Source organism: Saccostrea echinata, unplaced genomic scaffold (assembly GCF_033153115.1).
Source record: "Saccostrea echinata isolate AGI-Se365-2 ecotype Australia unplaced genomic scaffold, CSIRO_AGI_Sech_v1 ptg000029l, whole genome shotgun sequence".
Classification (NCBI taxonomy): Eukaryota; Metazoa; Mollusca; class Bivalvia; order Ostreida; family Ostreidae; genus Saccostrea; species Saccostrea echinata.
In genome coordinates, this window is record NW_026889778.1 from 31427859 (window position 1) to 31454352 (window position 26494).

Here is a 26494-nt window from a genome sequence, read left to right on the forward strand (position 1 = left end):
TCAAATAACTCATTATTGGTAAAAATTTTGAATGTTAAGTAAAAATTCAGACAAATAACTTTCCTTATGACTTGTATGAATGAACAAACAAGAAAAAATATTAATGTAGAGTCCTGAGCTCTGATTGGTGATTAATTTAGTTGCCATGGTCCTAAAATTTTTGATTGGTGCATAAAATTTCTCTAATAGTCCCCAAATTGGCAACCATTTTAAATCAACTTGGTGCTCATCAGATTCTGGAACTATAATCATTTTCCCAACCATTTTTTTTCTGAAGAGGAGAAAAGAAGTTGTAAAGTTAGGATTGGACATGAATTGTGTTTTCTTTATCACCTTCTCTGTCTTTTCAAGAACACAAAAAAAAATCTGAAGAAATAAATTTTCTCTTAAGATTGTCAATTATTTTAACACAAGGGCTTGTCTTCCAGATTGTTAAAAACAAAATATATTCCCAGTGTATTTAATGATTTAAGATGAAAACAAAATGATTTTGCTTCGTTTTAGATGAGCTAGTGCAATGATCAGAAAAAGGGAAGATTTAAATTCTTTTTCATTTTCTATCATAATCATTAATTTATATATGATTAAATTTTACAAGCAAGAATTAAACTTTAATTTTAAAAAGAATTACCTTTAGTTAGTACCCTGACTTTTTCAACAATTAACTTTTTTTTTCAATATTAGTTTTTAATTTTTGCCTCTATATTTGGGCTAGTAACTTTTTACTTAGGGCTAGTAACTTTATTGCTGACACTAGCCCGTGGGCTAGTACTTGAATTTTTTAATTGCACACCCCTGCCCATGAGTGCTTACTTCGTCAATATCAGCTTCTAAAGTTGGCGCCTATGAAAATTTTGCCAAATTTGCCTGGCGATTAAAAATTTGCATTGGAGATTAAATTTTTTTTTATTAGGAGCCAGCTGATGCCTAAATTTTAGAGGTCACCTAGAGGCCTGTAAATCTATATATTACCTCCTTCTGGAGTGACAAGATCAATTAAATCACTTGGCTTTGACTCAAACAGGGTATTCTTCACCAATACATCAAGTTGAAGTTCTGAGAAAGCTGGAAGATTATGTATTGTTTCCCGTATCCTTTGGGTTTCAATCATATTTGTATCAACAACACTCAGAACTCTAGCAGGTATTTCTATTCTCTTTAGAATTCCAGGACTTGTTTTTTTCCAATAACGAATCTACAAAAAAAGTACAAATCCAGTATAGCTTGCATAATAATTGATATCAAATTCAGTTCTTTATAATATATAACTACCGTATAACGGTTATTTTCTGCCGTTGTCCAATTTTTGCGGAATTTTGCGGATAGGACAAATCCGCAAAAATTACAATCGCAAAATATTTTTTTCAATATTCATTCAGATATTTTGTATATGCAATTATGACAAGTGGTGCGTATGTCTGACAGGGTTCTCATTAACGTAAGAACCTGTGTACTGGACACAGCAAAATTATTTGGAATGCAAGGTTTTTAAAATCGATGCGTCCGCATCGACTCATGAGTGGCCACATCCTCATAGCGAGAAAATTCGGGTTTCATCGAAATTCGAAGATTTTAGATGTCAGGATTTGTCCAAAACATATTGAATCAAAACCTCCCTAGCTGTAAATAATATCAATTAAATAAGTTGATACAAAAACATCTTTACTTGTACCTGTCAGGGATGGGCACGATTACTGAAAAATGTAATCGATTAATAATCGATAATTAATAGGTACATATGTACTACCTATTTCGCAATTATTAGTCCAAACTCCGATAGCTGCAAACAACACATGGTAGCTTTTCTTTTCTAAACGTGTTTTATATTGAGACAATAATTACTGCTTGTATACACAATGTGGCTCGATTGTCTTGTGAATTTCACCTAATGCATAAGACTGACAGGATTAGTTACGCCTCAATGCACATGACACCTGTCATTGTTAACCGTCAACTTTGGGGTACTTCATTATGCAACTGTTTGTTTTAGCTTGAAATATAAACACCAAATTAATTTTGATGGCAGTTAACTAGAAATGTATTTTAGAATATGGCTTGGATGTATTTATTATCATTATCTACACATATTTAAATACTAGTATTTTAATAGATCGCATCAAACTGTTAGAATAAAGATTTGTATTGTTGTTTGGGTGGACTTATACTGCATTAATTTATTTCAATTGGTACTCGAAATATTTTTACAAAAACTAACTAAAAGATAGTAGTTTAATTAAGCCTAATAGCTAAATACCAGTTTCCATGCACCTTTGATCAGTATGTCTTAATGAATTTATAAAATGTAAACAAGACAGCATTCTGATAATTCATACAGTTTAGTGCATGATCATACCCTGTAAATAAATTTTTGCGGTATAGTGCAACCGCAGAAATTGAAAACGCAGAAATTAATTTGCAACCTTTTTGGGGTTAAATCGCAAAAATTTCCAACCGCAGAAAATACCCGTTATACGGTATATACTGTACTGGGATTTAAATACTCATGTGTATACTTTTGCATCTTTTTCCTTAAATATTCTCTTGTAAAACATTGATTCTCAGATAATGTGAAAAAGAGTTGAAAATGCCCCCTTGTACGTTGGTAAGTTGAATTTCTCGTGGAATATTTTCTCAAGAATTAAAATTCAGACTTGCCCCCAGCACTTTATATGTACCAAAGATCAATTTTTTCTCAATAATGTTGTTTTGCACTTGTGCCAATGTGATTTTTGTGCAACATTTAGGAATTTATAAGTGTCCGTCACGTGATCAACAAAGTCATGTTACATCACAAAAATGCATTATTATAATACCTGATTACACTCTTATCACAAGTTGACTGCAAATTCATACATATATTACAAATTGAAATTAAAATCTAGCTCAAAATGAAATGTATATTTTAATGCATATTAAGCCTTCGGACAGCCTTAACATAGCTGCGTACTGAGCAACCATTGCTTTGCTATTCTTGAGAAGATTCTTTGAACATTTTTATGTTTTTATGCCATCGATGTTGAAATTAAGCTTAAATCTGCACTACCTAAGGATGCTTGCATATCAATCAACATAAGCCATCAGTTCTTGAGAAAAAAAAAATTAAACACTTTTTTTTCTTAAATTTTCCTATGAAAAATTTGCCCCTCCCTCCTCCCCTAAGGGGGCCTGATTTAAACTCTCTTGATCTGCACTTACGAACAATGCTTTTATTGTACTAATAGTAATCTGATCATTCATAAACATGCTTTTTTCTTTATACATTTTTCCAGTGAAAGATTTGCATCCCAATTGAAGTCCCATCGCACCAACCCCTTGGGGTCCAGGATTTTAAAAAAGCCTGCATTCTGAACTTAATTAAGAATGCCTAAATTTGTCTATCATGTCTTTGCTGTTCTAAAAATGACCTATAAAGATTTTCCCCTATATCTAAACAATGGCACTTAAAAGTTTGGTCGGACCCCATCGTAGTCACATTATACACTGTGGGCCATAAAATAACTAAATTTAAATCTACACTGTAAAAAAAGCATTTATATAAGTTTTGCCTTTTCTAATTCAGTGGTTCCTTAGAGGTTTTGTTAAAAATTGTGTACCATTTCTCAAGACCCCTTAGCCAATCTTCTTCAAAGAGCTAGGTTCACTTCATGCATAAAATGGCCCTGTCCTTATATCAATCAATTGACTATCACCCTCTGTCCCATTTCATATATCAAAATGAAGTAGAGACTTAGTACTTTCATTTCCTATAACAAATTTTCTTTTTGAGAATCCATGTATTGGAAAACAGGCTTTGAGAAAATGCAATGTTCTTGAATTTTGCAGAAAACATTCGTATTTGACTACCTTCAACAAAGAATTAAAATATGAGCACAGCCCACGATCCAAAAATTAAAACATGTTTTGTGATTCTCAGAAACAGATCTTTCATTATGTAATTGCATATTTTGGATCAGAGGTTGTGCTCTATATGAAATATTGAAAAAATACCTCAACTTTTGGCCATTTTAAGGGAAGTTACAGGATATGGGAAAAATGACACATTTTATGATGTCATAATGCATTGACTAGAGAGAAAATTACGTCATGTTCAATAGATATATGGTCCCCAAGTGTCCAAGCTATAAATACTGCATTTTCAACCAAAACTGAGCAGTTTCAATTTTTCAGAAATTCTCAGGGCCAGAAAAGGCCCTAAGTGGCTCTTGCTCTTTATCACAGAGTATCCTTGTACCAAGAGCTTTCATTCACATAAAAATTAAAGGGATCTAAACAAGGGTAGATAAGGCCACAGAGGTTTTATTTCTTGGATTATGATTTTTTTTATGTAGTTCACTTTAAAATCAATACCCCCCTCCCCAACACCAGCACCCCTAGAAGATAAATTACCCCAAAGCAAGAGAATTAAGATGCCTAGGGATCAACAAAATAATCTAGTACTCAGTAACAAATCAAAAAGTAGATCAATTTACTTGTTTGTACTCTCTCCTTTGTCACTATCACCATGCAGACTAAATAAAACAATAGTGCTTGAGCAAATAAACTCAACTCACATCCTATCAAATTAGCCACTCATGGTCAGTGAAAAAAACTCATACCTCAGGAAGCTTCCAAGTAAGTTTCAGCTTCTCTGGTCTGATTGTTCTTGAGAAGATTTTGTAATGACCCAACCCTTTATTTGCCTTTTCTTGATTATTTCCCACTTTGAAGGAGGCTTAGCCCTTCTTTACCCAGGGATGCTTTGCACCAACTCTTTGAAAATGAGCTTAAACCATTTTAAGATAAGTGATATTAAGGTCAAAAGAAAGGCAAAAGTAAAAAAAGTTGATGCATTTGAACAGCTCTGATCAATATGTATAGGCATATAAGGTTTAATAACAAGAGGCCCAAGGGCCTTTGAATCGCTCTTCCGATGAATTGTACAAGAAGCCTCCTAGTATTCTATATATTTAGATAAAGCCTTGAAATTCCAAAAGTAGGTCATTGTGACCTACATTTTGGTTAAAACTCTGAAAACTCACGGTGTATCAACTGACAAAGTTTGATGATTCTAATCTTCTTACTATGTTATATATAAAAATATCACCATGAAATGACAAAAGAAGGTCATGATGACCTACTTTTTGGTAACATACTCAGAGACCCTAAAACACATTAACTGATGATTCTTATCATTTGAAATATTTAGATATTGCCTTGAATTTCCAAAAGTAGCTCGGTCACCATATCCTACATTTTAGTTAACACATTCTAAAGACCCAAGATATATAAATTGATAAAGTTTGTTGATTCTAAGCCAATTAGTATCTGAAATATTAAATTATAGTCATGATATTAAAGGAGTAGATCAACCACACCTTCTTTTTGATTGAAATACTCCAAGGACCCAAAATGCATCAACTTACAATGTTTGACGATTCTAAGCCATAAAATCCAAAAAGTAGGTCATGGTAACCTACTTTTTAGTTGACACACTCCGAAGACCAAAGATACATCAACTGACAAAGTCTGAAGATTCTAAGCCAAATAGTATCTGAAATATTTAAATATAGCCATAAAATTCCAAAAGAAGGTCATGGTGACCTACTTTTCAGTTGACAAACTGCAAGGACCCAAAATGCATCATCAGACAAAGTTTCATAATTCTAAGCTAATTTGTATCTGAAAATAGTTAAATATATATAGTCTTAAAATTCAGAAGTGAATGTGGATGATGATGATGATGATGATGATGTCCCCCTTGCTGTCCTACAGCTGTCAAGAGAAATTATTGGTTGTGAATTCTTGGAATTAACTAGGATAGATGCCTGCGTAGAAACATGTGACAACAGAAAACAGGACTGGGACAGGCCAGCTTCAGAAATCATCGAGGAAATGAATGAAGAGGAAGAGGAGGAACAAGAGGTAGAAGAGAGTGAAGAGTGTGAGTCTGTGATCTGTCGACAAAAATTCTGTGAGCATGTTGAAGAAATGAAAATGTATGCAAGTGTTCATGGGCATAAGATTTTGGAAAAACTTGTAGATATTGATGAGATGATGACAGAGGACTACATTAAGTGCAAATCTGGAGTGCAAACAAATATAAGTGACTTTTTCAAAAATTAAAAGACATTCAAAATTGCATGAACTCTATATGTATATACATGTATATAATGATTGTATATATATAATAATTGTGGGCTAAATATAATATATGCTATTAAACAAAAAGGATAAGACAGTACTTTGTCAATTTTTTGATATATGCCAATACTTTGCCACCATAAAAATGCATCAACTATTTAGTTTAAAAAGTTGTCTATCTTGACAAATTCAAAGTCTGTATTCAAAGGTCACCTCTGTTAAGAGGTCACTTTGTCTGCTTCCCAAAGGTGACTGCTTAATACAAGTTTGACTGTATATGATTTTCTGATTTTTATTTTGGAAAATAAAGACACAAAGAACATTTTTACCAAATAGATTTATCAATTACAGGATTTGTCTGTGCTTCAGTTCCATATTTCTATGGTCAGGAGTGCAACACATTTTTTTAAAGATTCAAGTTGTGTGACGAAAAGACTTCTATTCATGCTTAGAAGTATTCATTAATTAATAATGATCTTTTTGTATAATTTAAAGCTAAATTGTTGACAATTTTATTATTAAAATCCTTCCTTTTTCAATTTTATCAATTCAGATGTGTTTTTATCTTTTTTGTGATTTTTTTAATGAACGTTAAAAATAAACACACTAAAACATTGTCATAAAATTCAAGTAATTCCTTCTCAACTTCACTGAAACAACAGAACAAGTTCTTATGTAATTTTCATTCACAATTCTACTTTAAAGGCCCCAATGCTTTTGGTCAGGAGTGCAACAAATATGTTAGAATTATAAATCATCCAATAAGAATAAAAATAAAGAAAAAATGATGAGTAGAATTTTTCTGGTGGGTTACTTGTTCGTCTTCTAAAGGAAAATATGCTTTAAAATATATTTTATCTTCTAAATATACATTTAAGCTAGTTTTTGGGCATAAAATAGGGTATAGTTCCAGATAAAATGTGAATTTTAAATACTTTCCTCTGTTTTAATTATGAAGTATTGGACTATAAGTATTGCACAATTTCATTACCACTTGATGTTGCCAACACTTTATGAATGTTTGTGTTCTATGGTTTTAATTTTAAACTTTACTGCAGTCAGGAGTGCAACAAAACTGCTTCATAATTACCAATGCTTTTTAACTATCTCTACTAAAAAATAAGTTGAAAAAAAAATGCTTGATACTATTTGATGTTCAAAACAATATGTCTATCAACAAATTACAGAAATTTTACAGTCAATTCAGGGTATAGTTTTCATCATTTCACATATATTTTAATACAATTTATATATATTACACTTTGCAAATAATCATGTTTTAAGGTCTTCAAAATATGAAAAACCTGCTGTAAACGATGAAAAATATCAACACGACAAATTGATTTATAAAGTAAGAATGGGTTATTGTGTGTTATAATTTTTGAAACAATGTTAAATAAAATACATATCAGATGTCAGGAGTGCAACATAATAATGTAACATAGGGTCACTTCAAAATCTAGTATTTTTTGTAAGAGAACTCGTATATACCAATTTTTTTTGGCTTATATTTAAAGAATTGACTTGAACGGACAAAAAAGTGAATTTTTGGGAATTTTATTGCTTCATATTTTTTTCATATTAAAACTTTTCAAACCAGAATTGAAAAAATAATGTAAAATAACAATCAAAAAGCCAACTTTTTGACACATGTACAAGAGAAGATACTCATTCACGGTCTAGATTTAATCATTTATACCCCTTCTACCATTTTGAAGCATAAAAAACTATAATTTCTTGTGATAATGTATTTTAGAAAGTCTTTTAAGGTGTAATGATATTTTCTTTTTTCAAAAGAAAGTTTACTTTTAACAATTCTGAAACTTTTTAATCCAATTGTCTATTCTATTGCAACATTCAGGATTTTAAACTAGAATGCATTGGCAATATGATGATATAAGTGAAAAATATGTTATAAGTCGTTGAATTTTGCCAAAAAAATTCAGTTCGGTTTTCATTTTTTTTTAATTCACCCATAGTGAAAATGCATTAATTCTTTGAAAATCTTCTTCTCTGTTCCTGGGTATTAAATAAAGTAACTAAGTACATAGTTATGATGAGCAAGAGAGCTTCTTCCAAAATTGTGAAATTGATGGCCCCAGGGTCAGCGGTTCTGGTGTTAGGGCGGGGCTCTTTTGATTATTTAGAGAAAATGCATTAATTCTTTGAAAATCTTCTTCTGTGCCCCTGGGTATTATTTAAACAAACTAAGTACATAGTAATGATACTCAAGATTGTTTCTTCCAAAATTGTGATTTTTATGGCCCCAGGGTCAAGGGTTCTGATGAAAAGGGGGGGGGGGCTCAATTGATTATATAGTGAAAATGCATTAATTCTTTGAAAATCTTCTTCTCTGCTCCTGGGTATTAAATAAAGTAACTAAGTACATAGTTATGATGATGAAGAGTGCCTCTTCCAAAATTGTGGATTTTATGGCCCCAGGGTCAGGGGTTCTGGTGTTAGGGTGGGGCTCTATTGATTATATAGTGAAAATGCATTAATTCTTTGAAAATCTTCTTCTCTGTTCCTGGGTATTAAATAAAGTAACTAAGTACATAGTTATGATGAGCAAGAGAGCTTCTTCCAAAATTGTGAATTTTATGGCCCCAGGGTCAGGGGTTCTGGTGTAAGGGCGGGGCTCTATTGATTATATAGTGAAAATGCATTAATTCTTTGAAAATCTTCTTCTCTGTTCCTTGGTATCAAATAAACTAACCAAGTATATAGTTATTATGAGCAAAAGCACCTCTTCCATAATTGTGAAATTGATGGCCCCAGGATCAAGAGTTCTGGTGAAAAGGGGGGGGGGGCTCTATTGATTATATAGTGAAAAAGCAAAATTTCTTTGAAAATATTCTTTTCTGCTTCTGGTTAAAAAGCAAAGAAGCTAAGTGTATAGTTATGATGAGCATGATTGCTTCTTCCAGAGTAGTGAATTGCATGACCCCTGGGTCAGATGTGCTGGTGTAAGGGTGGGGCTCTTAATAATATAGTGAAAACGCATTAATTCTGTTAAATAATCCTGTCTGTTCCTTAATGTTAATCAGATAAACAAAGTGATTACTTAAATGTACGATGAGCAAACTTCTGGTCCCAGGGTGAGAGGCTCTGGTATTTCTCGTTTTTTTTTGGGGGGGGGGGGGGGCTCTATTGATAATGTAGTGAACCTGTAGTAAAAAATGCATTATTTCTTTGAAAATCTTCTCTGCACCTGGGCATATCAGAGGCAAAAAGAGTGAAAGTTTTAATAAAGATTTTTGAACATCTGGACCATTTTGTCAAGTTTTCTGGTCCTGGCCAGGGCTCTATTAATTTGTATTCTACTGAGAGGAGTTATTCCCCTTTGCCATTTACTTTTGATAATTAGTCACTGTAAATAATATACTTGAAAGCTTAATAGAATAAGAGAATTATGCAAGATTTTTTATCGTATAATACAAAAAGTACTTTCATAGTTTTAATGATCAGGTAGACTTGTAAGTAATAGATAAATAAAAATGAGACAAAAATAACTTGTCTTATTCAATGTTCATCAAAGACCAAGAGAGTCCAATGTAAAAGATTTCAACAAGGAATTAAAATAGTACAGAAGCACTGATAATTTGTTTATATACTGTATGGTAATAGTGATAAATGGGGAACAGATTGAAACCTAATTTATGAACTGTTAATGAACACTAGACTAATTATTTTGTTGATCCTGATCACCCTCTTTTCTTGCTTTTGGGCAACAAAGCTTCACCTTTCAGTCCATTTTATACTCTATGGATCCTCTAACTTGTTGTATTATACTCAGGTGACCGTTAAGGCCCTCTTGTTTCAAGATATTTTTACCAATCCTAATGTGCTGATACATAGTGATGAGAACTATCACTACAACTTCATCAACATTGTTTTCAAGTTCACATCAAAGTTGACCAAAAATGATGATTTGTTAAAATTTCAATATTTTGCTAACTATAAGGATTATGATTATCAAATCTTGTCAGTTGATGCATCTTAGGACCTCATGTCATGTTGCCTCAAAAGTTGGTCATGGTGACCTACTTTTTGAATTTTGCTAGTATTCATTTTCAATTTGATTTTGATGCATATCTTGGACACTTTAAAATCTATGATAATCAAAACTTGTCAGTTTATGTATCATGAGGCCTTAAAGTGTGTCAACAAAAAGTAAGTCACCATGACCTGCTTTGTGAATTTTATGGCTAATCATTTTCAAAACATTTAAGGTCATTATTACAGATACCGAGAGGTTTGGAATCATCAAACCTTGCAAGCTGATGGATCTTGGGCCTTAAAACAAATTTATCAAGAAGAAGGTCACAGTGATCTACTTTTTGTGTTGCCTGCAGAGCAGAGCAGCTCTAAAGGATCACTTTACCCGGTGTCTGTCTATCTGTCTGTCCATCTGTCACACTCTATATCTCATGATATGGTTTGGAATGAGTGGCCCCGAACGCTAAAATTTATTGTGTGCTAACAGATTTCTAAATATTTAACTTTTTTGTGTTCAAAGCAATTCTTATGAATAGGTAAACCGGAACCTGTAATGTTGTAGGGTATTTTTGTATACACACTTGCACTGGTAAACTGGAGGATTTATGGAGAAAGTTCTGCAGAATTATGAATTAAACTATTGTTAGTTGTTACCCAGTAATTATCATTAGCACCTTCAAAGTTGGGCTTCTAACCATGTCAATTATCTATCACCTCAAGGTAAACAATGCAAGCAAACTTGGTGATCGATCTTGCAGACAATACCTGATTATGTTTACCATTTATCCAAGTAACTTTCCTTCAACTCATACATGGTTTTAATATGAAAAAAATGCGTGGATATCCCATAATCATTTATTGAAGTACATTTACATTTTCTTTTATCAAAAAAAGTTTAAAATCAACATTGTGTCACGTCCATGTGCTTGCAACACCACGGAAAAGTGAATGAATGTTTACCTGTGTACGTGAGGTAGAAATCAATGCTATTGTGTTTGCGTGCTTGAGTGACCACAAAATCAAATACGGGACGTGGATCAAAGAAAAAAATATGACATTTATATATTTTAATGACAAGCGCAAGTGCTAAAATTCATTTGCGCTAATGCATTCCCACTTGCATGTGCACTAAAATCTCGTTTTACAGTATTTTAATGCCAGAATTATCTAAAAATAGGTTTTAGGATTACAAAACAAAGCCTATTTCCATATTACTCTGAATGCATTTTTAATTGGTGTTGGAGCTTGTGAAAAATTCTTTATTCAATTTTGCAGACTAATAAATGATTACAGACCTGTTTACCCATACTGTTGTCTCTCAGTATTTTTAGTAGATTTGTTAGTGAGATTTGTCATTTGCCCATAAGATTTCACTTTCCATCGATTTTACATCTATTACTAGAGAACAACTACATTTCTGATTACCAAAACATGGTTTAATAATAATGAAAAACATCATAACTTGCTTTCTTTCGAGGGGTTTCTGTCATTTTTTAAACCACCGCATTTTGGCAACCTGACATCACTGAAGTGTTTGAAATCTATCTCATTTTTTAGTGATAAAAAAAACGTCAAACTGGGACAGATCATATTGAAAATTAACTGCTAAAATCAAAACAGATTTCCGTATTTTCATAATAAGAAAACATTAGACGTATTTTGGACTCAAAATCCATAGAAAATATGGCGAAATCCTAAGATTAAACAGGCCTGTGATAATTTTCACCGACTTACCGATTTTATTATTGGTAGAATCTTATTATGTAACAGAAAACAATTTTACTAATTTCAAGAATAAGCATTTCAATGTAATTCAAGCAAGTGAATATGGTAGCCTCAGATTATCTTCCAATTTAAATAATCCAGAAATAAGTTTTTATCGTTTATTGAAGCAAGGATATTTGCAGTATGAAGATTGAAGTTAGTGCCATTGTTAACCAGCATGTTCAGTGATGTGTAACAATTAATGATACTCAAATAAAATGCAAGGACTCTCTCTGTTAAGCATGCCCAGTGGTGATTGGAACCTCAGGTGTTGATACTTCACGACATATATATGTATATGGCTTTTAATTAATTGGCAAGGCAATATCGTTCTTATTTCTCAATCATACACAAAACCAATAATAAATAAGACTCTTTTCCCAATATTTTTCAAATGCTTACTTTTTTAAAATCAATACATTTTTTAACAACTTGTTTATAAGTTAAAAATCAATTGATAAATAAATTCATGAATTTTCACATTGTTATGTGATGGAAGAATGGTAAAATAATTTTATATCATGGACATTTAATTAATTATTAAATTTATTTTGAAGGTGGAAAAAAATAGCATTGAATGTTTTTTTTAATTAGTGTGATATTATCTTTTTCAATTAAAAAAAATCTAAATCAGTATGTCATTCTGAATATCTAACTGTGATGACAGGTTTATCTTTTTTTAGAATTGCAAACTTTGAGTTTTTTAAACTGCCAAAACAACTTAAATTTTTCTGATTAATTCTAGATCAAGTGCTGTAAGTTTACAGCCCTTGAAGACTTTTAATGTTCTATGAGCTTCCAAAGTCGGCAGTTTACACATGTACATAAAATCCCATTTTTTCAGTAACTATCCCTACAAATTACTAGAAATATGTCCATATGACATGAATGCCCCTCCGAGGGTATATTAGCAATGCAACATGAAAATTTGTGTTAGTGATTGAAGTTTGATGAGAATATCTTTAAAATTGAAATCTAAAAAATTGGATAAATATCATAATTTCTCACCAAATTATGTGCAAGTGCATAAGCTTACATAAAAAAATATCTTAAATAGTTTCTTTCAATTATAAGCAAAATGCAAATTTAAGAAGAGTGACATCAAGGTCACAGAAAAGTTCAAGGTCAAAAGTTTTTGATGCAGTTGAATAGCTCTTACTAATACATATCAGCATATTATGGTTTGATAAAAATATCTTGAATGATTTATCCAAAACTGAGCTATAAACACTAATTTGAGAAAAGTGAAGTCAAGATCAAATGAAAGGTCAAGGTAAAAAAATGTGGATTCAGTTGAAAAGCTTACATCACTATGCATTAGCATATGAAGTTTGATAAAACTATCTTGAATGTTTTTTCCAAACTGAGCTAAACACTAATTTAAGAAAAGTGAGGTCAAAGGAAAGGTCAAGGTCAAAAAAATCTTGATGCATTTGAATAGCTTACTTCAGTATGTATCAGCATATGAAGTTTGATTATACTCTCTTGAATGGTTTCTTTAAAACTGAGCTAAACACTAATTTAAGAAAAGTTTCTGAGAAGTAGTTCTGGAGAAGATTTTTCCAATGCATTCCCATGTAAAACTTTGATCGTCCATTGTGGTCCCGCCCTACCCCTGGGGGATTTGAACAAACTTGAATCTACACTACCAGAGGATGTTTCCACTTAAGTTTCATCTTTCTTGGCCCAGTGGTTCTGGAGAAGAAGATTTTGAAAGATTTTTTCTATGTATTTCTATGTAAAACTTTGATTGTCCACTGTGGCCCCATCCTACCCCTGGGGGTTATGATTTTAACAAACTTGAGTCTACACTACCTGAGGATGTTTCCATATAAGTTTTATCTTACCTGGTCCAGTGGTTCTTGAGAAGAAGATTTTTAAAAGATACCATTAATTTTTCACTTATTCTTAATTATCTCCCCTTGGAAGAAGGCATGGCCCTTCATTTGAACAAATTTGAATCACCTTTTCCCAATGAAATTTTGTGGCAAGTATGGTGAAAATTGACCCAGTGGTTCTTGAGAAGAAGTCGAAAATGTGAAAAGTTTACGCATGACGTACATCCGCACGACGACGGACGAAAACAGATAGCAACAGGTCACCTGAGTGACTCAGGTGACCTAAAAAGTGAGGTCAAGGTCAAAGGAAAGATCAAGGTCAAAAAATGTTGATGGAGTTGAATAGCTCTCGTAAGTATGTATCAGCATATGAAGTTTGATAAAAATACCTTGAATGGTTTATTTAAAACTGAGCTTAACACTAATTTAAGAAAAGTGAGGTCAAAGAAAAGTTCAAGGTCAAAAATGTTGATGCAGTTGAATAGCTCTCATCAGTATGTATCAGTATATAAAGTTTGATAAAAATATCTTGAATGGTTTACTTAAAACTGAGCTTAACACTAATTTGAGAAAAGTGAGGTCAAGGTCAAAGGAAAGGTCAAGGTAAAAAAATGTTGATGCATTTGAATTGCTTACTTCAGTATGTATCAGCTTGTGAAGTTTGATTATACTATCATGAATAGTTTCTTTAAAACTGAGCTTTGAACTGAGCTAAATGTAAAGGGTGACGAAAGGAAGGACAGGAGGACAAAAGACAGACATGACAATCTACATGCCCCGGCCATATTCATGGCGGGGCATAAAAATTTAAAATGAAAACTGTTCTTTTCTTTAATTTTTTACATTTTAACCTCTCTGGTGAAAGTAAACGAAACTACAGCAGATAATTTGCAAATTTTGAGTATGGAAAGGGTGGAGCTATCATGTCACCATGAACCTTTTTCACACATGAGTGAACATAGCAGTCCCAGAAGGCAGTCAGGGAGATTGCTGGGACTGCTAGGTTTGCATTCTGGTACAGTCTCAGGGACTGCTTGGGTGTCAGGTTGGGTCTGGTTGGTAATGTATATGAAAATTGTTCACTTCTCTAAAGAGAATAAATAGGGAGAAGAGGTTTTGTTTAAAGATGCATGAAATCAACAAATTAAATGCATATTACACTTTTTCTTAATTATGGAAAAAAAAAAATCATAACTTTCATTATTCTAATACTTACAACATATCCATCAAACTTTCCTTTCAACTCGGTAGAGTTAGACGGAACTGCATCCCAAACAAATGTAGCTGTTTCATGTGTAAAGGTAGAGTTTTCATCTAATGCAAAATTCTTTGGCCTAATGGTTGGTACTGAAAACATATTAAGTGTACATAAATCTCTGATATCATAAAAGTCCATGAAATGAATCCCTCCAAATCTTTAAGTCTCGGAAAAAAATTTCAATATGTAAATCATTTATGGTACCAATTTTGATGCACCAGATGCGCACTTTAACAAATTATGTCTCCTCAGTGATGCTCAAACAGAAATGTTGGAAATCCAAAATATTTAAATAAAAAAAATTGGAAGAGCTGAAAAAAGGTGCCAAAGACTGGAGCCAATTAAGTCGAAGGATCAGAGCTATGCCTGAAGGAGATAATCCTTAATTTTGAAATAAATTTCTAAATTTTACCACAGCAATTAAATATATATCTGTATTTCCAAGCTAGTACTGAAGTACTAGGTTACTGGGCTGTAGAGTCCCTTGGGGACTAATATTTCAACAACTTTCTAAAATTAAAATGAATTTTTTGATTAAACTTAACAATATACACAAGATATCAAATTGTATTGTTGTAGAACTTGTATCAATATGATCTTAATAAAACAGGGTCAGAAAGTCATCCAATCCACAGGTGTTGAAAATCAGCAATTAGTTAACTGAAAAATGGTCACAAAAATGTCTCCAAATTCACAAAGTAATGTTAAATGGCCAATGGTATTTCTCCAAAGCTTATCATTAAAGTAAATCATATTATATTTTTTAATTAAAAAAAATAAAACTAGAAATATGTCCATAGGACATGAATGCCCTGCCAAGGGTATATAAGTAATGCAACATGAAAATTTGTATTAGTGTATGAAATTTGAGAGAGTATCTTGAATAGTTTCTTTAAAATTGAAATTGAAGTCTAACAAGAGGCTCAAGGGCCTTGAATCGCTCTTAATAAATTGTACAACCTATCACTTCTATTTGAAGCCTCTAAGTATCCTGTATATTTAGATAAAGCCTTGAAATTTCAAAGGTAGGTCATCATGACCTACATTTTAGATAAAACACTCTGAGAACCCAAGATGATTCTAAGCCAATTAGTATCTGAGAGTAGGTCATGGTGACCTACTTATCACTTGTCATTCTCTGAGGACCTAACATGCATGAACTAAGTTTGATGATTCTGAGCCAAATAGTACCTGAAATATTTATATAAAGCCATAAAATTTTAAAAGTAAGTCATGTTGACCTACTTTTCAGTTGACATACTCCAAGGACCCTAAATGTAACAACTGACAAAAATTGATGATTCTAAGCCAATTAATACCTAAAATATTTAATTATAACCATAAAATTTCATAAGTAGGTCACAGTGACCTACTTCTCAGTTGACATACTTTGAGGATCCAAGATGCATCAACTGACAAAAGTTTGATGATTCTAAGCCAATTAGTACCTGAGAAAATATTTAATCAGGTCATAGTGATCTACTTTTTATTCGATGTACTACAAGCATCCAAGATGCATCAACCAACACAGTTTGATGACTCTAAGCAAATTAGTACCCGAAAATATTTGAATACAGTCATAAAAATTCCAAAAGTAGGTCAGAATGACCTACATTTAAGTTGACATATTCCAAGGACCAAAGATGCATCAACTGACAAAGTTTAATGATTCTAAGAAAATTAGTACCTGATATATTTACATAAAGCCATAAATTTAAAAATAGGTCATAGTGAACTACTTATAAGTTGACTGACTCTACATTCCTAAAATGCATCAACTGACAAAGTTTGGTGATTCTAAGCCAACTAGTACTTAAAAATATTAAAATAAAGCAATAAAAAAGGTCAGAGTGACCTACATTTAAGTTGACATACTCCAAAGACCAAAGATGAATCAACTGACAAAGTTTGATGATTCTAAGCCAATTAGTACCCAAAAATATTTAAATATAACCATTAAAATTCCAAAAGTAGGTCAGAGTGACCTAGATTTAAGTCGACATACTCCAAAGACCAAAGATGCATCAACTGACAAAGTCTGATTATTCTAAGCCAATTAGTACCTGATATATTTATATAAAGTCATAAAATTTCAAAAATAGGTCACAGAGACCTCTACGGACCTAAAATGCACCAACTGACAAAGTTTGGTGATTCTAAGTCAATTAGTACCCAAAATATTTAATTATAGCCATATAAATTGAAAAGTAGGTCATGGTGACCTACTTTTCAGTTGACCTACTCTGAGGATCCAAGATACATCAACTGACAAAGTTTGATGATTCTAAGCCAAACAGTACCCAAAGTATTTAAATAAAGCCATTAAATTTTGAATTTCATGGTGACCTACTTTTTAGTTGATGGTTTTCGAGGACCCAAGATGCATCAACTTACAAAGTTTTCTGATCATAGGCTTTAAAATGTCCAAAATATGGTTCTAAAATGCTTTGAAATCAAATGCCTGCAAAGTTCAAAAAGTAGGTCACTGTGACCTTCTTTTTAATAAATGTTTTATGGCCCCAAGATGCATCATCTTGCAAGATTTAATGATTCTAAACCTCTCAGTATTTGAATTAATGGCCTTAAATGTTTTGAAAAAGATTAGCTATAAACTCAAAAAGTAGGTCAACTTGACCTACTTTTTAGTTGACGTACTCTGAGGACCCAAGATGCATCAACTGACAAAGTTTGATGATCAATTGTTCAAAATATACATACATAATATAGGCCTTAAATTGTTCAAAATATGCCTCTAAATCATTTTGAAAAAGAATGGCCGCAAAAGGGCTAGGTTCACTTTATGCATAAAGTGGCCCTGTAGATATACCAATTTATTGACTAATACCCCGTGTACCATTTTCAACATTAATATAAAGAAGAGACTTAGTGCTCCCAATTTATATAGCAGAATTTCCTTTGAAGAGTCCAGGCATTGAAACACAGGTTGTGTGAAATTGCAATGTTATTGAATTTTGCAGAAAAAGGGTGTTTTTGAGAACCTTCAGCAAAGAATTAAAATATGAGCACACCCCTCGATCCAGAAATTAAGATATGTTTTATAATCTTCATTAACAGTTCTTTTATAATATATTTACACATTTTGGATCTGAGGTTGTGCTGTACACGAAATATTGAAAAATTGCATCATATTTTGACCATTTTTGAAGAAATATTCAGGATATGTGAATAATGACGCAATTCATGACGTCATAATGCATTGACTAGAAAGAAAATTACGTCATTTTCAGTAGATATTCATTCAACAAGTGCTCAAATATTATTTATTGCCTTGTTAATTAAAACTATACAGGTTTGAATTTTTAGAAATTCACAGGGCCAAAAAAGGCCCTAAGTGGCTCTTGCTCTTTAAAAAGTAGGTCATCGTGAGTCAACATGATATGAGCTCCTTAGATGCATCAACTGACAAGATTTGATGATCCTAGTACTTATAGTAAGCAAAATATCAACATTTTAATAAAATGTAATTTTTGGTCAACTTTGAAGTGACCTTGAGACCACACCCTTTGACGCAGGGCAATTCCCCGTGCAAATTTCAATGTACAACATGTCCTCTTCCTTTGGTGTAAGTTTGGTGATAATCTGCCCAGTGGTTTTTGAGAAGATTTTTTAACAACCAGTACTTTTGGTTTTATTTACTTAATCATCTCCCCTTGTTTAAGGGTCACAACCCTACGCAGGTACGTTAAGGCTTCCCAGAGAATATTGCAGTGTACTCTGTGCCTTCACTTCTCTGAACTACAAATGTATGACGTCATAATTGAAAATGACGTCAAGTCACTGCAAACTTGAGCTTTTATGATGGGGAGAGTGTCAAAACCTTAACATCTTATTTCAATCTGCATATAATATACGTTTGACATCCACCCTTTTTCATAGCCTTGGATGGAAGTAGAATTTAAAAAATGAGTATAAAAGAGCCTGGCGCAGGTGATTAATGATGATTTATTTGAGATCTTTTGTGGAAATCGGTAAGAGGAGTTTCCCCCCTAACTGAATCTTGCTTGAGAAAAATGTGTGATGGCTTTGTTTTAATACATATGATGATATTGAGTGGAAATTACCATCAAATTTGTCGGTAAGTTGAATTTATTGTGAAATATTTTGTACCAGAGTAATAGTATAACTTTTCCCAAGCACATTCCGGGTTCACAAGGATGCGACAAGTTTATTTATGTGACAAAAAGTTAATAATAATTTTGTTAATCAGCTGCGCTGAAGCGAGTTATGTGAAACACTTCAAAAAAGTAGAAATGACCATCACATGATCAACGAGGTCATGTGATATCATAACAAATACGTTTATATATAGCCTAGAGAACCCTGTATATAAATTGGCCGCACTTAAGTACATAACTTACAAATAAAAATAAAAATCGACCTTGCAATGCAGTGTTATGTTTTGAATGCATTCAAAGCTTTGGGAAGCCTTAACATTGCTGCATAGTTTTAGTATAAATGGAAGCCCTTGGACCAAGGATACCCTGCGACAAATTTGACAATAATTGACCAAGGGGTTCTTGAGTTATGGCCAATATTCTAAAAAGTTTACGCTCATCGCACAAATAGCCATAGCATTAGTTCTTTGGCTCAGAAGAGCTAAAAAGTTGGATATAGATGATAAATTCTCACCAAATTATGTATAAGCGCATAAACTTACATAAAAATATCTTAAATGGTTTCTTTAAAACTAAGAAAAATGCAAATTTAAGAAAAGTGAGGTTAAGGTCACAGGAAAGCTCAAGGTCAAATGTTTTTGATGCAGTTAAATAGTTTTCACAAATACGTATCATATTAAGTTTGATAAAAATATTTTGAATGGTTTATTTAAAACTGAGCTAAGCACTAATTTGAAATAAATGAGCTTAAGGTCAAAGGAAAGGTCAAAATGTTATATTAGCATATGAAGTTTGATAAAAATATTATGGATGGTTTCTTTAAAACTGAGTTAAACACAAATTGAGAAAAGTGAGGTCAAGGTCAAAGGAAAGGTCAAGATCAAAAATGTTGACGCAGTTGAATAGCTTACATCAGTATGTCTCAGCATATGAAGTTTGACACTAATTTAAGAAAAGTGAGGTCAAGGTCAAAGGAAAGGTCAAGGTCAAAAAATGTAGATGCAGTTGAAAAGCTCTCATCAGTATGTTTCAGCATATGAAGTTTGATAACACTATCCTGAATGGTTTCTTTAAAACTGAGCTAAACACTAATTTAAGAAAAGTAAGGTCAAGGTCATAGGAAAGGTCAAGGTAAAAAATGTTGATGCAGTTGAATCTCTCATCAGTATCTATCAGCATATGAAGTTCGATGAAAATATGTTGAATGGTTTATTTAAAACTGAGTTAAACTGTAATTTAAGAAAAGTGAGGTCAAGGTCAAAGGAAAAGTCAAGGTCAAAAAATGTTGATGCAGTTGAATAGCTCACATCAGTATGTATCAACAAATGAAGTTTGAATACACTGTCTTGAATGGTATCTTTAAAAATTAGCTTAACACTAACTTAAAAATATGAGGCCAAGGTCAAAGGAAAGGTCATGGTCACAAAATGTTGATGCAGTTGCATAGATCTTATCAATATCTATCAGCATATGAAGTTTGATAAAAATATCTTGGATAGTTTCTTTGAAACTGAGCTTTGAACCAAGCTAAACACAAAGCGCAATGGAAGGACAGATGGAAGGATGGAAGGAAGGAAGACGAACATGACAAACACTATATGCCCCGGCCATATTCATGGCGGGGCATAAAAATTATATTTTTTTAATGAATGATGAACTAAGGTGCAGCCTAATAAAACATGAATACTAATAATTATATTGTTTTTTTTCCGTAAGATTGCAAAAATAACTATTTGTCATCTTTGTGAGAAATGATACTGGAATTTGTTTGTTGAAAACCAAGATGTGTCAAATATGATAGTACCCAACGAAAGGTCTTGTCACAAGAAATACACATGTGAAATATGAAAGCCATAGCTCCAACCAATCAAAAATTAGGAGCAATGTTAAAGTTTTTGCAGACAAACAGACAGACGGATGGACAAGGCAAAAAACTGTATATCCCTGAATCTTCGATACGGGGGCATAAAAATTTCAATGCTGCCTTTATACATAAATGTGTATCACTGTCCTTGTCAATTTAAGCTGTTAACACTTACTGCCACGTAGCATTAACCTTCCGTTTCCTTTTAATAAACTTCATATTTTTAAAAATTATTTTCTGTAGGATCCTTTTGTGAATCATGATTTTCAGATATAACTGTAAAGCAATGGTAAAGGAAAATAGTTGCTATGAAACATACAAGTCACCCGCGTGGTGCAGTGGTTAGAGCGTCTGCTGTAGAGTTGCTAAGTAAGGAGTTGATCCTTATGTTGCGGGTTCAAATCCCACTGTGGGACGTGGAGATCAGTCCTTCGGATGAGACCGTATAAACCGAGGTCCCGTGTCACAGTAGGTGATTGCACAAAAAAGATCCCTCACTGCTCAATGGCCGTAAGTGCCGAGTATAGGACAAAATTTGCAGCTCTCCATTGGCAAGTGATGGTGTCTCCATATGAGTGAAAAATTCTCGAGAGGGACATTAAACAACATACAAACAAAACAAAATGAAACATACATATCTTGATTTGGATACATCATTTTACTTAAATAAATAATAAGAAGGTAACAAAGTTGTTGGACATCGAGCGTACATGTATTTACCACAAAAGAAAATAGAATAATGAACCCGATTTTTAAGTGACTGTAAAAATCCCTCCCAATGCATTACAATATATATTGTACCTGTAAGTAGCACTAGTCAAAGACAGATTATTTATTTTCTTTCCAGTCAAGGACATATTTTTTAATTTCAACTTTTTCAAGGACAGTTTATTTAATTTCCAAAATCTGCCAGGCCCCCCTCCCCCCTTAGAATCAAATGTTCATCCCCCAAACACATGCTAGCTAGCACTTGTACCATGTGTTAATTGCAATGAAGTGATTGAGGTAACTAGTTACAAAAAGGCAATTAAAGTAATAACTAGTCACAAAGAGAATATTTAATTAGGTTAAATTTTTTTTAGTGAAAATATGATTTTATTTGTTAAATAACCATATGTGTAACGAAAATCAAGATAAAGTTTAAATTTTTAGGTCAATGCAGAACATACAAAGTTATATAGGCTATCATAAAACCAGAAGTCTCTGACGAGACTGTAGCTCTACTGGTTGTATTTATAAAGGAAGATAAAAGTAGCACTTGGACTTGAAACTTTGCAACAGCAATAAATAGAATAATGATCCTTGGTTTAGTCTCTTTTGTGGCAACATTTATTATCATATCAGACTAAAACTGTAGGAGGAGTAGCCTTTTAAAACAATTTTACAGAAATTTTGATTTAAGTAACCATGGCAACATCATTCAACAAAATCAAAAAACAATAACACCAATTATGTATCTCTGTAGTCTACTTGTATGCTACATTATACTGAAATCAGACAAAAAGTGTAGGAGGAGTAGCGTTTTGAAAGTATTTCAAGAAAATTTCTATTTTTAGTAACCATGGCAACAATGTTCATCGAAATCCGAAACTGGTACAGAGAATTACGTATCTTAGTGTAGTTTACTTTTGTGCTAAGTAATACTAAAATCAGACCAAAACTGTAGGTGTAGCATTTTGAAGGTATTTCAAGGAAATTTCTATTTTTAGTAACCATGGCAACAATGTTCATCGAAATCAGAAAATCAATATAAAGAATTATGAATCTTAGTGTAGTCTACTTGTTTGCCAAGTTATAGTGAAATCAGACCAAAACTGTCAGAAGAGTAGCATTTTGAAAGTATTTCACAGAAATTTCTATTTTCAGTAACCATGGCAACACCATTCATTGAAATCAAAAACTTATATACAGAATTCTGTATCTTATTATAGTCTATTTGTGTGCCAAGTTATATTGAAATCAGATCAAAACTGTAGGAGGAGTAGCATTTTGAAAGTATTTCACAGAAATTTCTATTTTTAGTAACCATGGCAACACCGTTCATCGAAATCAAAAACTGATATATAGTATTATGCATCTTAGTATAGTCTACTTGTGTGCCAAGTTATATTGAAATCAGATCAAAACTGAAGGAGGAGTAGCATTTTGAAAGTATTTCACAGAAATTTCTATTTTTAGTAACCATGGCAACACCGTTCATCGAAATCAAAAACCGATATATAGTCTTATGCATCTTAGTATAGTCTACTTGTGTGCCAAGTTATAGTGAAATCAGATCAAAACTGTAGGAGGAGTAGCATTTTGAAAGTATTTCACAGAAATTTCTATTTTCAGTAACCATGGCAACACCGTTCATCGAAATCAAAAACAGATACACAGAATTATGCAACTTAGTATAGTCTACTTGTGTGCCATGATATATTGAAATCAGATCAAAACTGTAGGAGGAGTAGCATTTTGAATGTTTTTCACAGAAATTTCTATTTTTAGTAACCATGGCAACACCGTTCATCGAAATCAAAAACCGATACACAGAATTATGTATCTTAGTGTAGTCTACTTGTTTGCCAAGTTATATTGAAATCAGACCAAAACTGAAGGAGGAGTAGCATTTTGAAAAATTGTTTACAGACGGACGGACAGACAGACAGATGGACAGATGATGTACACCTTACTATCGCATAAGCTCTTCTGGTCTCTGACCAGTAGAGCTAACAAGAGGCCCAAGGGCCTTAACAGTTACCTGAGTATAATACAACAAGTTAGAGGACCCACAGAGTATAAAATGAACTGAAAGGTGAAGCTTTGTTGCCCAAAAGCAAGAAAAATAGGGTGATCAGGATCAACAAAATAATTAGTCTAGTGTTCATTAACAGTACATAAATTAGTATCACTCTCACCAGACAGTTTATAAACAAACTTATAATCAGTGCATCTGTACTCTTTTAATTCCTTGTTGAAATCTCTTACATTGGCCTCTCTTGGTCTTTGATGAACATTTAATAAGACAAGTTATTTTTGTCTCATTTTTATTTATCTGTTACTTACAAGTCTACCTGATCATTAAAACTATGAAAAAACTTTTTGTATTATACAGTAAAAATTCTTGCATAATTCTCTTATTCTATTAACCTTTCAAGTACATTATTTACAGTGATTAATTATCACCAGTAAATGGCAAAGGGGAATAACTCCTTTCAGTAGAATACAAATTAATAGAGCCCTGGCCTGGACCAGAATCAAATGGTTCTGATGTTCAAAAATCTGGTAAAAATACCCTTCCTTATTAAAACTTTTACTCTTTTTGCCTCTGATATGCCCAGGTGCAGAAAATATTTTTAAAGCATTACTGCATTTTCACTATATAATAAATAGAGCCCCACCCTAATATCAGAACCTCTGATCCAGGGGTCATGAAATTCACAATTTTGGAAGAGGCATCCTTGCTTATCATAACCATGTATTTGTTTAAATAATACCCAGGAGAAGAGAAGAAGATTTTCAAGGAAATAATGCACTTTCACTATATGATCTATATTGCCCCACCCTAGCACCAGAACCCCTGACCCTGGGGCTATGAATTTCACAATTTCAGTAGAATCACCCTTGATTATCATAGCTATGTATTTAATTTGTTTAAATAATACCCAGGAGTAGAGAAGAAGATTTTCAAAGAAATAATACACTTTCACTATATGATCTATATAGCCCCGCCCTAGCATCAGAACCCCTGACCCTGGGGCTATGAATTTCACAATTTTGGTAGAGTCACTCTTGCTTATTATAACTATGTATTCAATTTGTTTCAATAATACCCAGGAGAAGAGAAGAAGATTTTCAAAGAAATTATGCACTTTCACTATATGATCTATATAGTCCCACCCTAGCACCAGAACCCCTGACCCTGGAGTCATGAATTTCACAATTTTGGTAGAGTCACCCTTGCTTATCATAACTATGTATTCAATTTGTTTCAGTAATACCCAGGAGTAGAGAAGAAGATTTTTTAAGAAATAATGCACTTTCACTATATGATCTATATAGCCCCGCCCTTGCACCAGAACCCCTGACCCTGGGGCTATGAATTTCACAATTTTGATAGAGGGCTCAATACTTATTACAATCATGCCAACAGTTTGACTGCTTGATGTCCAGGAGTAAAGAAGAAGATTTTTAAAGATTGCATTAATTTTGATGGTTTTGGCCCCACCCCTCAGGCCCCAAGGGGGCAGGGGCCACGAATTTCACAATTTTTGTTCCCCTTCACCCATAGATGCTATATGCCAAAATTGGTTGAAATTGGTTTGCTGGTTCCAGAGAAGAAGCTGAAAATGTTCAAAAGGTTACGACCGACGAACGACGACGGACAAAAAGAGATAGCAATAGGTCACCTGAGTGACTCAGGAATAAGGAGTTGATCCTAAAGTCGCGGGTTTGAATTCCACTGTGGGACGTGGAGACCGGTCCTTCGGATGAGACAAAAAAAAAAACTGAGGTCCTGTGTCACAGGCACAAAAAATCCCTCCCTGCTCAATGGCCCTAAGTGCTGAGTATAGGTCAAAATTTGCAGCTCTCTCATGGTGACCTACTTTTCAGTAGTTCTCCAAGGATCCAAAGTTTGATGATTCTAAGCAATTATTAGATGAATTATTTAAATACATGTATAGCCCAGAAATATCAAAAGTAGGACATAGTGACCTACTTTTCAGTTGACATTCTCCAAGGACCCAAGTAACATCAATTGACAAAGTTAAATGACCATAGGCTTTAAAGTGTCCAAAGTCCAAAATATGCCTCTAAATCAATTGAAAATGAATGTCGGCAAAATCTTAAAAGTAGGTCACTGTGACCTACTTTTTGAACTAGATGTGTAGTAATGCTATGAATGCCACCACACCAAAATTTCAATATTTAGTTTAAAATTTGTTTTTGAACTTGACATGTATTTACTGGTAAAGTACCTCAGTCCTGTATGTGCAATTTCAACCTTTTACATACATCCAGAGAGCGGAAAATGAAAATTTCTTATTTTTTCTAAATTCGAACTCTGTCAAAAATCATTGGACCAGGACCAAATTCAAACTTGACCTGTATTTTCTGGTAAAATACCTGCACATGCAATTTCAACCTTTTACATACATCCCTACAAAGTTGCCCGCATGGCGCAGTGGTTAGAGCGTCTGCTCTTGAGTTGCTGAGTAAGGAGCTGATCCTTACATCACAGGTTCAAATCCAAGTTGTAGGATGTGGAGACCAGTCCTTCGGATGAGACTGTATAAACTGATGTACTGTGTCAAAGTAGGTGTTGGAACAAAAAAGATCTCTCACTGCTCAATGGCCCTCAGTGCCGAGTAAAGGTATAAATTTTCAGCCCTCCACCAAGTGGTGGCATCTCCATATGAGTGAAAAATTCTCATGAGGGATGTTAAACAACAAACAAACATCCCTACAAAGGTTACAGAGTGGAAACTGAAATTTTCTAGTTCAAGAGGGATAACTCTTCAAAATTCATTGG

The 26494-nt window shown here is 33.1% G+C and overlaps 1 protein-coding gene across 2 annotated transcripts in view; it reads right to left on the reverse strand.

Annotated features, from left to right (window-relative positions):
- Window positions 1–26494, reverse strand: part of LOC133195808 (neuroglian-like) — a 594903-nt gene that overhangs the window by 153361 nt on the left and 415048 nt on the right. For both annotated transcript variants that reach the window (XM_061331757.1, XM_061331758.1), the window contains exons 16-17: window positions 14938–15068; window positions 973–1195 (exon numbers count right to left, since the gene is read on the reverse strand). In XM_061331757.1, coding sequence (XP_061187741.1) covers window positions 973–1195; window positions 14938–15068 — 354 coding nt within the window. The remainder of the gene's footprint in view (window positions 1–972; window positions 1196–14937; window positions 15069–26494) is intronic.